Here is a 17,544-nt window from a genome sequence, read left to right as displayed (position 1 = left end):
TATCTATAACACCTCAAAGCCCAGTCTTTCACTATCCCTCACTAAGATTTAAAAACCTTAACTGGCACCTAGCATATAAAAACCATGCTATGTATTACCATGTGCCTGATGAAAGGAAGAGAAAAAAAAAAATCTTAGTAAAAATGGACTATATGTATGCACACTCTAAAGCCCCTAGTTACTCTTCAGCTTCTCTAGTAAGAAGTGCCCTGTATCCATTCTGAAACCTTCAAGCAAATGGCACTGTTTGTACTTCCAGCTGAGCATTTTACTTTCAACAGACTCAGTGCTTTGGAACTTGGGAAATGCACTTAAATTTTGTAACTTGTTGTTTGATAAAATTTAATTACCTTATTAAATAAAATGCTCCAGTTCATTGTTATAATTGAGGGTTGCACACATGTCATTTTAAAATATGTTTATTTAGAGCACAGTTATTAGAACATACAGCTTTATCAAACCAACAGGAAGCCCAGTTGTAAGAGAGACAAAAGCCCCACACCATACAGTAATACCACACTGCCCACTGATACTCCCAGCAGTGCAAGCTACCAAGTATTTTACACATAGATGTATCCAAAGCATTCTCTACAGCTAAGGTATTACACAAACACACACAGACAACATAAAGGCTTACTGCTTGGGGCACAACTGGGGCTGCAGCTCCAACATGGATTGCATCATAAGGAGCTTCTTCTGCATATCCCATTCGTCCATCTCCCACTGCAAGAAAACACCATTTTTTAAAACATTTTCAAAAGGATGGGAGAAAACAGATGGTTTCCCATATCTACATGTAAAAAATTAACACATTTGTAAAATAAATGCAACAAAACCTTGCATACCTTTATGTGTGTATACACATGCTTATAAAATATACTAATACTACTGAAGCATTTGAAAGCATGGGTTTATAATAGAAGTTCTTGGAAACATGGTCCACCAAGAAAAGAGACTAAGGTATTTATGTGCCCTACCAACTCCAGTGCAGGTGAGTTTCCTCCCTCATTTACCCTCTTAGAACATAGACTTTGCTTTGCCTTGTCTTCATGCACATAAACATTCCTAAACATAATGCAAATCATAAATCCAAAGCATTAAATGTCAGAAGCACATATCAGAAGATGCCAAAGGTGAGGAAAATACAAAGGAAGTGTTCCCATGGACTATATGCCTACAACTGCACTACCAGTGGAACAAAAGCCCACAGCCATATGCAAACATTAATGCAGCACTGCAGTAACCTCTGCACACCCCACATTCCAGCAGATGGGCCTCATCTATTCTTCCTGCAGACAATCACTGCTAACACAGAGAGCCAGGTGAGATTCATGGCTAAAGCTCCAGGAGGCTGCTTAGAAGATGCTAGGAGTAATGAAGGTTTTCAGAGGTTACCAGTGCTGCTTGAGCTTTGGTGGAGAACTCATGGAGAAGCACTCTGTCACAGATGTCTCATACCATCCCAGGGGAAGCAAAGAGTAACAGTTTGGGGGTTTTAAGCCAATGAAATGAGACAAACTAAACTGGACCTTAAGTTTTGAAAAAAGACAATGTGAATATGGCATCCACAGAATTTATAGGAAAGCAACAGGAAATCAGAGCAAGTTACACAGGCTCTCTCTGGAGTTATTTAGAACAATTGGTATAAATGAGGCTGAAACATTCATAAACTCATACTACGTGTTTACAGAAGTTCCAATAATTAGTCAAGAATAAAAAACAATGGTTAGTCCTCTGATCAGCACAAGTAGTTTGGGGTTTCCCATCTTCAGGCTGAGCTTTGACTTCTGTACAAACATCACTATCACAGGTTAATTAAAACTGAAAGAGTCAAAAGAAGTGCTACACCCCAGTCAGAGGCTGAAAATCTGTTAACTTTTTGCCTTCCAAAAACTCACAAAGCAGGAAAAAAACATGGTCACCCCAGCAGGTTTCATTTTGACCTCTATGATAAGGAGGGCCATCTGGCCAATAAGAGCACCCTTAGGTGTATCCAAGACAGTACGGGAAGACCTGGACACCTCCTCAAAACAATTAACACTGAAGTGTTTGTCATCTTCCTTATAAGGTCGTGAAAGATGACCCTGGCCAGGACCTTTAGCGTCCATGGCTTTATGAAAGCACATTTCCTCAGAAGCCGAGAAGCCTCTTAGAGGTCAGTGACATAAATACCAGATAAATACAATCATAAATAATGACAAATACAATCAACTCTGACCAGCACAAGCTCCAACCAAGGGCCACAAGCAAAAGCTGCCAAGCAAGAAGTACCAGTGCTTCAAGAGAACTCATCCCTATTGATTACCATTTCCACTAAGTCAGATGGCAACAGAGATCACCAGCAATGAAAGTTCCAGTTATTTCCAAGGTGCAATCCCTCTGACTGCCAAAGTGGATCCTACTGGAACAATCAATGCAGCCAAGCATATAATTTATACTTATATCTTAATAGCACTGTAGAACTCTTCTAAAGAAGCAGCAATAATGTGTTACTGAATCAAGCTGCTGTTCCATCAGAGATGGCAATGGAGAAAGGCTTCTTTAGCTTACTCATACAGATATTGCTAAAAATTATGTTAGTTTCACAAGGAGGCAGATCCTCATTCCCCGGGTGCACAGCAGCCATTAGAAGCAGCGGTCTCCAGTACTGCTGGCAAAATAAATGATTGCCAAGTGGAAGAAGCAGCTGCGAAAGAAACTGCTGTCACTTCTGAAGAACATATGTATTCTGAGACATCAATGTCCCTAGTGCACGCTCCAGAGAAGCTGGAATGTGACTTCCACACATCTTATCACTGTACTGACAGCAGTAAAACAGACCCAAAAACAAGTAATACCTTTCCTTTCAGAATCAATAGCTAACATCTTCAAAAAGAGCACACATCCAACCAAAGGGGAAAAAAAAATCATGTTCCTTCATATGCATCACGCACAGCATGGCTCTTCCCTTTTAAAATCCACAAAAATTCTTACAGTTACAGAAGAAATATATCCACCCACAACAGCAACAGTTTTAGATATCAAGAACATTTTAAAAATCGTTAAGTTGGCATTCATATATTCAATGTCATTCAAATTATTATATTATTCAATGTCCAAGGGGAAAGAGCAGCCCAAATTTTCAGCTTGTGTTTACATCCTGAATAATGTCCCCTTCCTACGCTCATCTCCAGTTACATGCAGCCTGTTAGCAAAGTAATTGTGGTGGAGGGTGGCAGGTGCTGATGAGGAAAAAACGTCAGGACATTTTGGTATAAGAGGGTTCTACAGCTTGATTATAAATCTAGACCTGATCTGCTGATCATAGTACCCAAGCCTTCACTCCCACTATGCAGACCTGTTTCACACAGAGCTGTAGCATAAGCACAGAAACAGGAGAAAATTACTTCCCTCAGTCATTTAGAATCCCTCATCCCTGCTGGCTATGGCTGCATCAGCAAATAGTGCAGTACAATAGAAGCAGATCTGTGCAGCAAAAAGTTTTTGCTGAGAACCTGGCATCCATGCAATATATGCATTTCAGGATAATTGCTGCAGTCTAGATCTAAGTCTTATTGTCTGAATACGCACATATCAAACATATTTGGCTGCTTCTTTTAACACATAATATTGTCTCATTTCATCCAAAAGGAACCAAATTTTGTGCTTTCCAGGAGTACTCTCATGTGAGCCAAAGAGTGGTAAGTAGAAGCATTTGAGAGATTCACCTCAAAGGCTTTCTCCTGATATTAAGAGAAAACAAAATAAAAATTAAGCTATTAAAAAAAAAAAAGCCAAAAGACCTACTGTTGTCACCTCACTGCAGGGGTTCCATACTGTTGTCTCCTTATCACAAAAGTTCCATACTTTCTTGGTGTTTCTCATGGACAGCTCCTCAGAGCACTGACTCTTTCTTCTTCACAAAGCAGCCAACTGACTCCAGCTCCCTTCTCAACCAGCCACCCCACTCTTTTATAGCACTCTGCTTCTCATTGGTTACAGCTGTGGCCTCTTAAAGTCAGGCCTGTTCCTAATCTTTGATAACTGGCCCAGCTGCAGCTCCTTAGGGGTAAGATTACTTTCTACACTATCTTTATTTTCTTATATTCTATCCCCCCTACAACCTACAAACTAACAAAAAGACATGTTAATCCAAGTACACCTATTCCAAACTTCGCCGTGCAGTTCTACTGGGACACCCCAAAATAATTTTGCTGTTCCTGAAATGCAGTTATGGTACATATGAGACATGACAAAGCAGAGTAGAATGTGTGAAGCACACTATGAAAAGGCAGCAACTGACACACCTGGTCTTATTTCATACAGCTCCCATCATCAATCAACTGGTTTTCACAACTTTTTTTGTTTGTGTGTTTCAGATGGGGGGTTTTGAGTGAGGTTTTCTGTTGCTGTCTTTTTGTTTTAAATTAAAAGCTGTCTGGATTCTTGCTCCACATCAAAGAGCTCCCAGGAATCCAACACAGTTGAAACATTCTTCTCAACCTAATTCACAGAAGTATTACTTGCCCATCTATTCTTTAAAATGTACCTCACAACAAAACTATCCACAAGTCTCTTAGTCTACATAGTCAAAAATAATATAGATAATGATGTTTACTTAGAATTCTAGACTTGCAAGAGCACCAGAGTTTCTTCCAAGAACAACCAGAAGCATAAGTCAAAATTGCTTTTGTACAGCATCAATGGAAATTCTTCCTTCATTCCCCCTCTACAGCCCCAGCAGTCTAACTTCTTTTCCAAGAAGTTCTGAGACAGTGTTCTCAGTGAGGTACATTGCATTTTATAAATGTGTATGTGTTGATAAACTCATTTAAAAAACATTTAGAAAAGTCCCTCATTTACAAGAAAAGACCAAGAATCAAAATAGTAGTTAAGAGGCAAACTTCACATAATAATAATTTTTCTAAGTGTTTTTGTAAGAAGCCTCAAAGAACATCCAGACCTTCGACTTCTTTTTTAAACGTAGTGAATAGAATGACACTTGCCTCTTGCCAGCCTTGCATCTTCTAAGAAAAACAAATACTAAGAAAACAAAAAATCCCAAACAAACAAAGGAAAAAAACCAATTTTTTTTTTAATAACCATTATGTAAAATAATTCACTGTCCTTCTATTGTTTGGGCATTATTTCCTCTCAGTTACTCTAACTGAATTAAAGTACTTTGGTGTCAATCACTTCCCTAACATCCAACTACTGTCAATTTTAAAAGCAACTGAAATAAACATCAGTGCTGCATACTGCCAATCTAGTACTTTTTCCACTTGAATCTTCACATGCAGCTTTCTCAACTACCCTATCAGAAGCGTGAAGGCTTTGTTAAAACACTCAAATTCAGATCACAGGGTATTTATTCAAGAACAATTGTGAATTCAACCCCAATTTGAAACAGCAAATATAACATGACACACCTTCAGCATGTATTTTCACCAAAAAACCACTCCCCTTTTGTAGTGGAATGATTACACATCGTCTTTGAGATCACCAGAAGTCATATTCTGAAAACTGGGGTAAGATACTGATTTTCAAAGGCTTAAAGACAATTTAAATTTTAAAGTTGTCATTTGGCATCTCTTTCTTGGGTTTAGCTTACTGAATTCAAACTTTTAATAACATCCAATTCAGCCATTTTCAACCAGCTGCTGGAAAGAATATCAGTTTAATTAGTAAGTACATCAGTCTGATGCTCACCAATCAGTTTCACTCTTCCTGAAGACAGCAATGTGGGATCGTCTTTTTTGACATTATTTATTGAGTCATCTACTAGTTCTTTGATATGATCAATTCCTACAACTTGTCCTTTGGGACCAACCTGGAATAAAAATATAGAGATGAACAATTTCTGCTAGGTTTATTTACAGAATGAGTACTTATAATTCCCGAACTCATTTCTCTAAAATAAAAACAAAAACAGGAAAGTGTGAGTATATTTTCCCAATGTTATTAAAACTACTGTTAGAAATGACAAATTCTGACTGCTAGAAGCACCTGATAATTAAAGTGTGTCTGCACACTTTTATAAATAGTTGCTATAGTGATCTTTCTGAGATGTGATTCAGTTGTGTTATATTGTTAGTGGAGATTTCTTCTTGGAACTTTTAGAAGTTAAATTTGATCATGTTTGTTTTCATTACCAGCAACAAAAAGTAACAACATCAAGGAAAAAGACTAGAACTTATCTCCTTTCACACTGAATAAAACTTACTAAGGATTAAGGTTCTTTTAAGAGAAGACCTTACATCAAGGATTAAATAATGATTTTTATTCAAAATCATCTCAAGAGTCCTATTCTTTCAGAAGCAAATTCTGCAATTACCAGTCATGGACAAATTACCTTCCACTCATCCTTGCACTCATAAATCTGCTCTCAGATTTACAGCTCTCCTCCACAGGAAGAGTGGAACTTCTGAGAGCTCTTAACTCAAAAATAGTCACAAAATCTCTGTACTCTGAGAGGAGGAAGAAGATCTACTAACAAAAGCTTCTCCATTACAAGTATTTCTTCCAGAATTTTGTCTTTAGTTCAGAAAAAACATTCAAAACCAATCCAAATCTTCAAATCTCTGACCACTTTTAACAGGATCCAGCTCAAAGAATACAATAGCAGAGTATGTCCTAGCAGAGCCCATGTTGCCTAACAACCTAACAACTGTCTTTGGACACATCTAAACACATTGTTTATGTTTCTGTATCTTACATTTTAATATCGTTAAGACATGGAAAATTAGTAGCTAGTTATCCTGGGGAATTTTTTTGGTTTTATTATGAACAAGTCCTATGTTAAAAACATTAAAAAGCAGTGTTAGCTTTTCTTGTTTGAGTGGAAGACCACCACCCCAGCCTTTGAAACAAAGCAAGACACAGAGCAAGTTTTCACTATGACAGCCATGGGTTGCTGTTTGGAGGAATGACTGGCAGTCAGCTCTACCATAAGCTGGCAAAAAAATCCAGTATATTCCAAACAATAACATCACAGAAATGAAAATTTAGCAAAATGGTCAGAGCATTAAATAGGCTGATAAAGTAAGAGAACCTCCTGCTGCATGTGACAGCCCATTATGCTATTTCTGAGTTCTCATCAATTTCCTCTATTACCCTGGAACTGTGAAGCACATGCAATTGAGACAACACAAAGAGGCACAATTTTTGGATCTCTATGTTAGGAATAAAAATATACCCACTTTTTTCATTAATCCAGTACTGACAGGATGAAAACTGTAATTCATTTAATTTGCCAGCAACCTTCAAAAGTAAATAAACTTAAACTTATCTACATAGCTTGCAAAATTATTCCAGAAGCTTAACACAAAAATCTAAACAGCAATCTTCAAGATACTTTACCAATCTAAGTAAACATAAAGCTTTCCCAGAGGTACCACAAATGAGATTATCATCACAAGAGTAAAGTTGTCATCTATGAGCACTGAGGTGCTTGTGCCACAAATGTGAGCTACTAATTCTAGATCTCAGTTAGACTGAGAAGCAACATCAGCAGTCACAAAAAGCACATCTCCAACTGAATTTTTGTGGCAAAACACTCTACCATTAATTCCCATAATATACTTTGTCCTGGAGTGACTTTATGATGCTTGTATTCCCAATCATCTGTAACTTCTTTCAAGCTTTTGTTACTGTTAGCAGTGCTAACAGTAGTGCTAACAAAACTTTCAAGCAGAATGAAAGCATTTACTCAATTTTTCATGACACACATCTGTAAGCCATTCCAATGCAAACAACCAAGGAGGATTCTTAAGAGGCATATAACATTCATATGGCAATAAAAAGATAGCAGGATTAATTTCAGGAAATTAGGTAAGAGATTTTCTTTTTGTGCTGATTCTGACTTTTCCACAGCTTGTTTTAGTAGAAAAAAGTGGACAACTACAATTTAGCACGTCCTATTGAAAATGGCTATTCCTTTATTCATTCATAACTTCAGTGAGAAATACATATTTTTCTGGACAGAAGCTTTAATGCTTGTAGGATTGGCATTCCCATGCTACCATTTGATTACTGACTTCACAGATCAAAAATAATAGGCAGCAAGTTGAATTAAGTGCCATTTAAGATTTCCTCTAAACTGCAGTTTGGTTAACTTATTTCAACTACTTTTTTTTTTCTCCAGATTTTGCAGCTAACACTTAGAAACCTAAATACTTTAGCAAGTGCATGGCCCAGTCCTAAACACGCTCAGCTAACTCTTAACACTGGGAAACAGAAATGATTGCAGACTCAGATCGGTGCTTCAAAACAGAAAATTAAGTAGCAAAGAAACCTAAATGAGAAATTATCATATGTATCAACACATTTCAAATTAACTTTGCAGAAAGACAAAACAAAAAATCTAGTTGGCAGTTTAATGAAGGTCTCTACTAATCATAAAGCAATTATAAAGCCCTGGAACAGAGAAAGAAGAACTGATTATATTCCTTTTCATGAATCAGTCTAAGAATACAATAGCTACAGCCACTAAAATCCAAACTTTTTAATCTATTTTTTTTCCATCTTTTTTTTCCCAATGTAAGATAGGGAAAAACACAGAAAATTCCTTAGGTACAGGTTGAATAACACAACTGAGATTAAGTTACTTGGCAAAGATGTAAAATTCAAATTAATATCTAACTTTAAAAAGGTGAAATGGACAGTAATGCTTGTGCAATATAACAAGAAAATAAAGCAATTAAATTAAAAGACAATTTATTATAGACACAAGATATTTTCCTGTGGAAATAAGATTCTTTTATGCCTCACTAAGCTCTCATTGTAACAGGAATCCATGACAATTTATCACAGTGAGAACATGCACAGCCACACAAGATAATAAAATTTTGAACTGTTCAACACAAACATCTTCTTCCTTCAAGATATAAAGCAACAACTAAAATTCAATCATTTAAAAAAACCCAAAACAATCCAAAAACCCTAAACTTCCTCACTAGGGGGTTTCTTCACCATCACACAATTTATTGGGCTACTTAACTTGAACATCTACTATCAGCTACCATAAGAAATGGGTACCAACCACACCCAGGAGAGTAAATTATTTTCTGTACAGTATACTTCAGTGGATTATGAAGGATGCTTTTTTTTGCTCTGTAATTCAGAGTTACACTTGAGTCCAAGCAGTTCTGATGGTCAATGATTAAACTGAACAACTCACCATTCGCGAAAAGCACGCTGTAAGAATTCCACTTCCAGATCCTACATCAAGTGCTTTGGCTCCTTCATGCAGCTGATCAGATAGAAGTTCAAGTGCGTATGCATGCTAAGAGAACACAGAGAGAGAAAATGTCAAATTATTTTAAGTGTCTGTTTTACTCAATATATGTTAATTTCTTCAGAGATTTTGGGAAATGCCCTGAGCATTGGTCTAAGAAATTTCAGAATTATTTCTATTACAAAAAATGGGGGCGGGAAAGGAGTTAACTATATTATATAATTTTTTATTTCATTGGCTTCAATGAATTTCATGAGTGTATTTTTTTTTGTTAGTATTCATATACAAAGCCTCATCTGACCATTTATGCTTCTAGCATAGACTCTATTTATATATTAGGAAAGACACTATAAATCAGTTTATTTCTCCTCAGGTCTGGCGACTCTTAATATTCTGGCAGTATATGGCCAATAAAGAATTTAGTTTATCATTATGCTATATGCATTGGAATATCCTGGTACAAAAGCTAGCTAGGAAGAAGGCAGTTCTAGAGCATCAAGGAAAATGGCTATTAAAACTACCTCCTGTATTACCTGCACACTTGCTGAATCAAAGAATAGGAAAAAGCAGTCATCTCTTACAAAGGCCAGGTTCATGGATGAACTGAAGTAGTCTATAGACACACTTGATAACTTTTGTTGCGTGGTAGAGCAGTACACAAACTAAGAGTAGGCTGCACATTAAAAAACTAATTTGTTCTTTCGTGTTTCAGAGACAGCCATTATGACACTCTTTCAGCTTAATCCATCCCACCCAGAAAATATAAATAATTAGAATATTCTCTGATAGAAGATTCTTTGTTAATATTTGTTTAGAGGATATATTACCTTTTTGCTCTAACACTCCATACACTACTAGTGCTAAGCATTGGAAAAATAATGACTTAAGGGACTTGATTTTGAAGCATAATTATTATTTATTTTTCCTCTTAGCAAAAGACCTTTTTTGGTCTTTTCTTGAATAATATTGTTAGCATCTCTATACAAAATTCCTGTTTTTTAATATTGATAACTAGGTAAATTCTAAGCCAACTACACAGTTTTTAGTCAAGAGAAGCAGACTTTTACTATGATTTGACACCTTCCAAACACTGCAAAAACAAAATACTTGCTTCTAGTCACTTTTCATCTCAAATAAAGAAAGACAGAAAAATTATATCTGGGTTAGATGCATGCACTGAAATCCCAACTGGAACACTCACCCTGGTCACAAACCACTTGGCAAAAAAAAGCCCTGCAACTCAGCACAATGTATCTTTTTTCCTGTCCAAAGATTTTAAGGCATTACCGCAGTACCATACTATAGGAATCACTGTCATTCACTCCTGAGTTCTGATTTTATATATTAAAAAGTAATTTCTAATGGAAAGATCTCTGGATATCTTCTGGTCCAGTCCTATTTCAATACATGGGCATTTTAAATTAAGCTGATTAGAACCCTGTTCCGTCAGCTTCTTTGCATATGAAAGAACAAATTTCCACAAGCTGCAAAGCCTGTTTCAGTGCTTAACTACCCTCATAGTTTTTTTTTTAATCAAGAAACTAATCAGAATTTCCTATGTTACATTTTTTTCCCCACTACCCCTCATCCTATTACTGTACATCTGCAAGAAAAGTCTTGATCAATCTCTTCTACTTCCTCACAGTAAGCAGTTCACCAAAGTGTCACTGCAATCAACTGCTCATTAAATTTACTAGGGTAAATATTTTATTTCAAAAGCACCTGGATGTTTATAAAATCACTATACTAATCACCTAGTTTAAAGCTTACCATGTGTGGAGCACTGATTGTTGCTTGGAAACCTGTAAAACAAGAGAATGGAAGATGTTCATTGTTTTTCAGACAGCAACCTTACAATCTTTATTACCTTGACTGTGAAGTGCAACACCTACACTGTCACCCTCACTCAGGGTACAACATCCACACTCTGCAGTTACACAGGTACTCTACATCAGAACTGAGTTATAGTACCTCAGCTGAAAGCTACGTTGTGTCCATTCTGGACAGGAAAAAAAAAAAGGTTTTATCCTTGATCTCAGTTACAATTTCCATTTTGTCACTACACATTGAATGAATATCTCATACTGAGCAAGTAGGCTTAATTCAGAAGAGTAGTGTCTCCCCAAATAATGTAACTCCTTTTTAGTCAGCCCCTATGTACGAACCTGAATTTGTTTGTTTGAGTTTCATGTAGTGGAGACCATAGAACATCTGGAGAACAACCTTGTGTGTTTTGCAAACAACAAATGAGAACAAACACCTACAAGAATGGGAGGAACACTCACCTATATTTGTTTCTGTAAAGATATGTAAGCTTTTGAGTATGTATCGCAAAATATTTTTTAATTTTTCTATATAACTAACAAAATCCTAATAAAATTCACTCATTACATACAATTAAAGGCAGGGAGAAGATCAAGAAAAAAGAAATTAATACATTTACATAGCTCATTCTCTTGTCTTGGAAAGATAAAACTGGGGCCTGGATGGGAAATTAAATTACTGTTGTATCAGTAGACCTGCCAATTCAAAGCCTATTTTTAAAGATTTCACATAATGGTTTAAGAAACTTTGCATTAGTCCCAACTGAAGAATTTCTGTAAAGATAGGGAAGGTTTCTACCATAAACTGGATGCAAATTATTTTTGTATTTTCATCAGTTGCACCATCACAAATTGCTGTGGTTTGAAAAACAAACACATATTTACCTCTCTACCTGATGTATCCAAATATGCCAACTGCATTCCACAGGAAATTGAAGCTTAGTTAAAAGGTATGCAATAAATTGATGAAGAACTAAACAACCTTCCAAACTAAAAAAAATATTTTCACATTCTTAACACATAAATGACAAAAGCAGCCACAGTTGCACAAATGAAAACAATCTCAATCACTTTTGCAAGATGCTCTTACCTATAGACTGTGGGGAGTCCATGTAGGGGTTGTATTTTGCATAGTGGCAGCGGTCCGTAGCCAGCATTACTTCAAATACCTTGTCTGTTTTGATTATTCCATTTTCTATAAACAAACAAATATATAAAAATGAAGGCATTGTTTCTTCTGCAGTGTAGAAGTCTGTGAAATGTGTTAACATATACACAGCATTGTGAGAAATCATGGGCCTTACACAGATCTTGCCCTCATCATACTGGCCATGGCAAGGGTTGGACTACCTCATCCTTAAAGGTCCCTTCCAGCCCAAACCCTTCTGTGATACTAAAATTCAATCTGGAGCCCAGAGACCAAATGATGCTTAAGCCAGTGATCGGTGAACAAGACTCTCCCAGCAGTTACAAATGCTTTCCTGAAATCACTTGCAGAGATCTCCCCCTAGAAAAACTCAACTTCATGCACACCTTTGATAAATCCTGAAAATACAGTCAGTAAGAAATCAGTGCTACTATACACACCAAACAAGATAGACTTCATATTTCTAAGAAGCCATACAAGTAATTATTGAAAGATATACAAAAGCAAGTTAGAAATGTTAAGTTGAAGCATCATTGCTCAGTACTTTAGTTTCCAGATCTGTTTGTCTTGTGTTAGCAAAGAAAAAAAATCCTTTTGTTAAGAAACTCCCACAGAATCTGAATTCTTATGCTGGTGCAGACTAAGGCCAAAAAGTTTTTATATCAAAACACTCTCAATCTTTTTTCACTTTTCAAAATAAAATATAAATGCACGTGCATGTAAAATGTCAGAAGCAACCATTTTTTCTTGCTGTTTTATTGAAGTTTTTTAAAACATTGTTAATTCTATTTTTTTGAAGTTCTCAAGAGCCATTAATGAATAACAGAAAACTCTGGAAAACAAGTGGAAAAAATTAACTAATTAACTTTTATTAATAGACTATATAAACTACAAATAACAGACATTCCAATGATGGATTGCTTCATTAACTCCTTTCCTTAAATAAGGATTTATTTGCAAAATTATACGTTAAAAGGGAAAAAAAGAGTTCATTTAAGCACTATTAATATCTAACCCAAAACATGAAAATCAGATTATGGAACTTGTGTAAGACTGTCCTGAAGTTGCACCAGTGGGTTTTTTTGAAAAAATACACCCCAGGAATGGGCTAACTTCTGCAGAGACTTTACTGACTGTTTACTGGATGCTCCCAACTGCACCTATTAATCAAGGGATTTTCCTGTCTTCTTTTCTTATCTACTATCTGTGTCCAGAATTAATTATCCTATATAACACAGACTTGAATTCAGAAAGGAAAATAACTCCTCAGATCATATTCCTTTTTGGTCTGAAGACAAAGTATCACATAGAACTGCAAAACAAATATACTATTACTAAGGAAAATTTTAAGGAAAGCAATTCCTTATTTTAAAATATATTATTTTTTTAGAAATATTTCTGTATCTGCTAAGTCCCAGAAAAAGCATACACTCCACTCACAGTCCCCACACATTAGATATATCCTGTTCTTTGACTTCATTTTGAACTGAAGACTGCAGCAGTTCTAGTATCTGAGCCAGCAGGCATTTGCAGCAGTTCATAAGTTTACTTGCTGAGCAAAATTGTACCCAAAAGAAAACAAACAAATCAATCCATTAATACATTGGCACTAACAACAGAGACTACTAAGGAAGAAAATGCTTTCCCTGACCTCTAGAAATTAATTGGATTAGTTGTAAAGCAGTTCTGTGAACAAAGCTTAGATACAAAAATCAAACTTTTACTCTTTGAGTCTCATTAGGAATCACTAAGAGGTTAGTATCTCCAAATGAAATATACTTTAAAAAAAGAAGAATAAGTAAGTCTAATTATAACAGAAGTGAGGAGATAAAGGCTCTAGGAGGCTGAAGAAATGTCAAAAGCAATAGCTGAGAAGCACTCACAAAAGGTCTAAAATAGTGATTTATTTCTTTACATGCAGATAAGTGCACATATTCTAGAACTATAGGCAGCCACCAGCTCTTTCCTTTTGTGCCTTTTGGAATAAGCATGCAAAGAACAAAAAGAACATCTTGGAAGTGCAACTGCAGGGCCCTATGATAAGGCCAAGAACCTTCTCTAATTTCACAAAACTTAGGTCCAGTCAAAGTACATAAAACTACCAAATAAAACGCTTGCATTGACAGGCAAATTACAAAAAAGCCCTGAAAACAGAAACTACAAATATTTTACAGATTTGAGCATTCAGGCTGCTCTCATTCAGCAAACAATCATGAGACTTGCTGACTCTTGTATTGCCTTTCATTATTGTAATCTTTTCCTCAGTAAATAAGAATTGAAGAAAGTTACCCATACTCAGAACCTGTGGAAGAAGCTGAATCTGCTGTCAGCTATTTATTTCAATTATTGAATAATGCTCCATCCTCAAAAAAACCAACTCTCTCTCAGCTACCCCGCCACAGATTAAGTCTGCTTTTCAAATTTGCTTATTATACAATGGAAACTTCATCAAATTTTAGGTGGGAATCAAGAAAAACAATCAAGCCCTAAACAAAAAAGTCAATATTGACTTAGTTAACATTTTTATTGTGTTGATAACAACAAGATTTTTTTCCTCAGTCTCACAGCTGAATATAGAGAAACATAACAACTGTAAAGTACCAATCTCCAAAAAAGTCCTTTCTTTCCTGCAATAGTCAGTCCCAAGATGACCAGCAGCCAGGATCTTAATTCTACCTGAAACGTGTCTCTATCAAATTCTCAATTAAGGCCAGAAAACAAGTATATCCCCTAAAGAAGCCAATAATAGAAGCTTATATTGCAAAGAAGACATTCTAATTTCATGCCATCTCTACCAAAAAACCAAAACAATAAAAAAATTAATAAGATGTTAACTAAAACAATTTTCTAAATCTTAAAGCGAAGCTGTATATTGCAAGAAAATAATTCCCAATTAAATGCATAGTAGAATATCCTTTCCAATTATAACATGTACAGAAGTCTCTCCTTGAGGAGACTGTTGGGTTTCAAGAATGGTAATCAGTTTGTACTGCAAACAAATCAGATATTCAAGTGTTTACAAGCAAAGATAATGCACAAACACACAGACGGCTTGAAATAAAAAGTAAACTCAAATAAAACAGAGTTATATCAGCACAACTTCCAAGCTTCAAAGGGCTGAAGCTGAAAAGTAAGTCCTTAACAGTGGAGCACTGCCTGCCAAGTTCAAGAGTTACGCTGTGCAGAGGCTGTGGCAATGACAACTTGACATAATTGGAGCATGTTTTGAAAACTCTCTCTGGTCTGCCTCTTTTCCACAAATAACACCATGAAAACAGGAAAAGAGCTCAGAGCAGTCCTTGGACTTGAAGGTGGGAATATAACACTGAACGTAACCTGGGAAACTGGGCAGTTGGCTGTCAGAGAGCAAGGAAAGAAGAGTCTGAAAAGGCACCATGGACTTCCAACAAGTAAACAACCTATCCTTTTATTTTGTCTTTTATTTAGCAACAAATGCACTACTGAAGTGCTTATGTTTCAAAGAATCACCTACCTCACTGACAGTATCCTGACTGTTGACCAAACACGTTTCTAACCAAGCCATAAAATACTCGCAGTCAACATTTACCCAACACCGGCTTCCAGATCAGAAAAGAGGATGTGTCACTGCCACATGATCCAGCACACAAGCTTACTATACAAACCACAACACCTACTCAAACTCCTCCTGTGGCTGACTGCAGATCCCAAAACCATTTACTACTTCAAGATTCACAAGTAGTGCAACTACTTCAGCATCCACATAGTTCAGCTTCTAAGGTTACTTTCTCCATAACCACTGCAGAATACTTTGCTTAGGAAGATGAATTTTCAGTGAAACAGTGATATTTTGAAATCATACAGAGATCTTAAGGCATGATGCAAAGCACATACAGCTTTATGCTACAAAAGATTCATTCATGTAGACAGAAATTACTGATGTGACAAATCAAAGAATGGTTTGGGTTAGAATCCTTCAAGGTCAACTAGTTCCTTCTTATGTTAGGGGCCCCAGAACTAGATGCAGCACTCCAGGTGGGGTCCCACCAGGGCAGAGCAGAGGAGTAGAATTGCCTCCCTTGCCCTGCTGGCCATGACACTTCTGATGCAGGACAGTTTGCTCTCCACAAACTTGCAGAGAGTGCACTTGATCCCACTGTCAATGTCAATGACAAGGATGTTAAACAACACCAGTCCAAGTGCCAACCCCTGAGGAATACCACTCATCACAGCCTACACCTGAACATAGAGCTTTGGACCACAACTATTTTCAGTGCTACCAGCCAGCCTTATCTAACAAGTGGTGCACCCGTCTAATCCATGCACTTTTAAAGATATGGATATAGTGCAGGACACTGTCAAGTGACAGTCTCCACCTGACCCATGAAAACCAGCTAGCAGCTTTCCAGAGGAGAATGGGCTGGAACAGAACCACAGCATGATTTGCAAGCAATATGAAGATTGTTGGCTTTAAGCACCTGACCAACCAACATTTTTGAAGTCCGGGTCTTTTTGTTAGCGCAGAGGAAGAATAAATATGGGAAAGAATGTGGTTCAGTTAATAGAATTTTATTTAGCAATGAGCATAGGAAGATTTCACTGTAAAGCATAAACACAAAGAAAGCACTTAGAACAAGAAGTGATGCATCAGCACCCTAAAATCCAGTAACAGACACTGACCCAAACCATACAAAGCTCTTTGTGCTAAATAAATTGAAAGTAGGTGTTTGTAAACAAGTGTTTCTTATACCACTCATACATGCAAATTTCTTGTGCTTTGCTGACAATTTAACAGCTATCTGCCTCAAACATTCAGCTGTCCATCTATTTTCACTGTGATTTGGATTCACAATATCCAAACAGGAGGTTGCATGCAGCTCACAGGAAGGAATCACTTGAGAGTCTATCATTCAGGGACACAACCACACTAAGACTGAGGAAAGCTGACTGACAAAGACAAGTCCATCAGAGTTAATTTTACAGCCCAGAAATGAAACACAAATATTAAGTCCCATGAAAATTCCAAAGTGACAGAAATTTTTAAAAAATTGGAGCAATAATAATAAATATTCAATTACCATTTAAATGCTACTCAAAACCTGCAGACATAAAACAGGAATCATAAGCTGGGCTCAACACAAACTAGCATACAGCCTCAAGCTTCAATTAAATACAAACTCATCTGTGAACATTTCACTTTTACTTTAAGGTAGTATTCCTTCCCTATTTAATAAGGATCACCTTCAAAAACAACCCATCCACTTTGGTGTAACGGGTAAGAGTTTTCTATTCATTTTCATGGATATGAAAGGCTACAGTTAACTAATTTAGACAATTTAACCACAGCTGTATTGCTCCCTCCTACCATAGGGCAGGGCTGC

General features: G+C 36.5%; 1 protein-coding gene across 2 annotated transcripts in view; it reads right to left on the bottom strand.

The window, feature by feature from the left end:
- The window catches only part of PCMT1 (protein-L-isoaspartate (D-aspartate) O-methyltransferase), a 36,244-nt gene that overhangs the window by 11,719 nt on the left and 6,981 nt on the right, over positions 1–17,544 (bottom strand). For both annotated transcript variants that reach the window (XM_063151268.1, XM_063151267.1), the window contains exons 2-6: positions 12,128–12,232; positions 10,985–11,016; positions 9,158–9,262; positions 5,689–5,809; positions 638–723 (exon numbers count right to left, since the gene is read on the bottom strand). In XM_063151268.1, coding sequence (XP_063007338.1) covers positions 638–723; positions 5,689–5,809; positions 9,158–9,262; positions 10,985–11,016; positions 12,128–12,232 — 449 coding nt within the window. The remainder of the gene's footprint in view (positions 1–637; positions 724–5,688; positions 5,810–9,157; positions 9,263–10,984; positions 11,017–12,127; positions 12,233–17,544) is intronic.

The sequence above is a fragment of the Melospiza melodia genome, chromosome 3 (assembly GCF_035770615.1).
Source record: "Melospiza melodia melodia isolate bMelMel2 chromosome 3, bMelMel2.pri, whole genome shotgun sequence".
In the NCBI taxonomy this organism is placed as follows: Eukaryota; Metazoa; Chordata; class Aves; order Passeriformes; family Passerellidae; genus Melospiza; species Melospiza melodia.
Note: the sequence above shows the minus strand (reverse complement) of the source record. Positions and strands in the feature narration are given on the sequence as shown.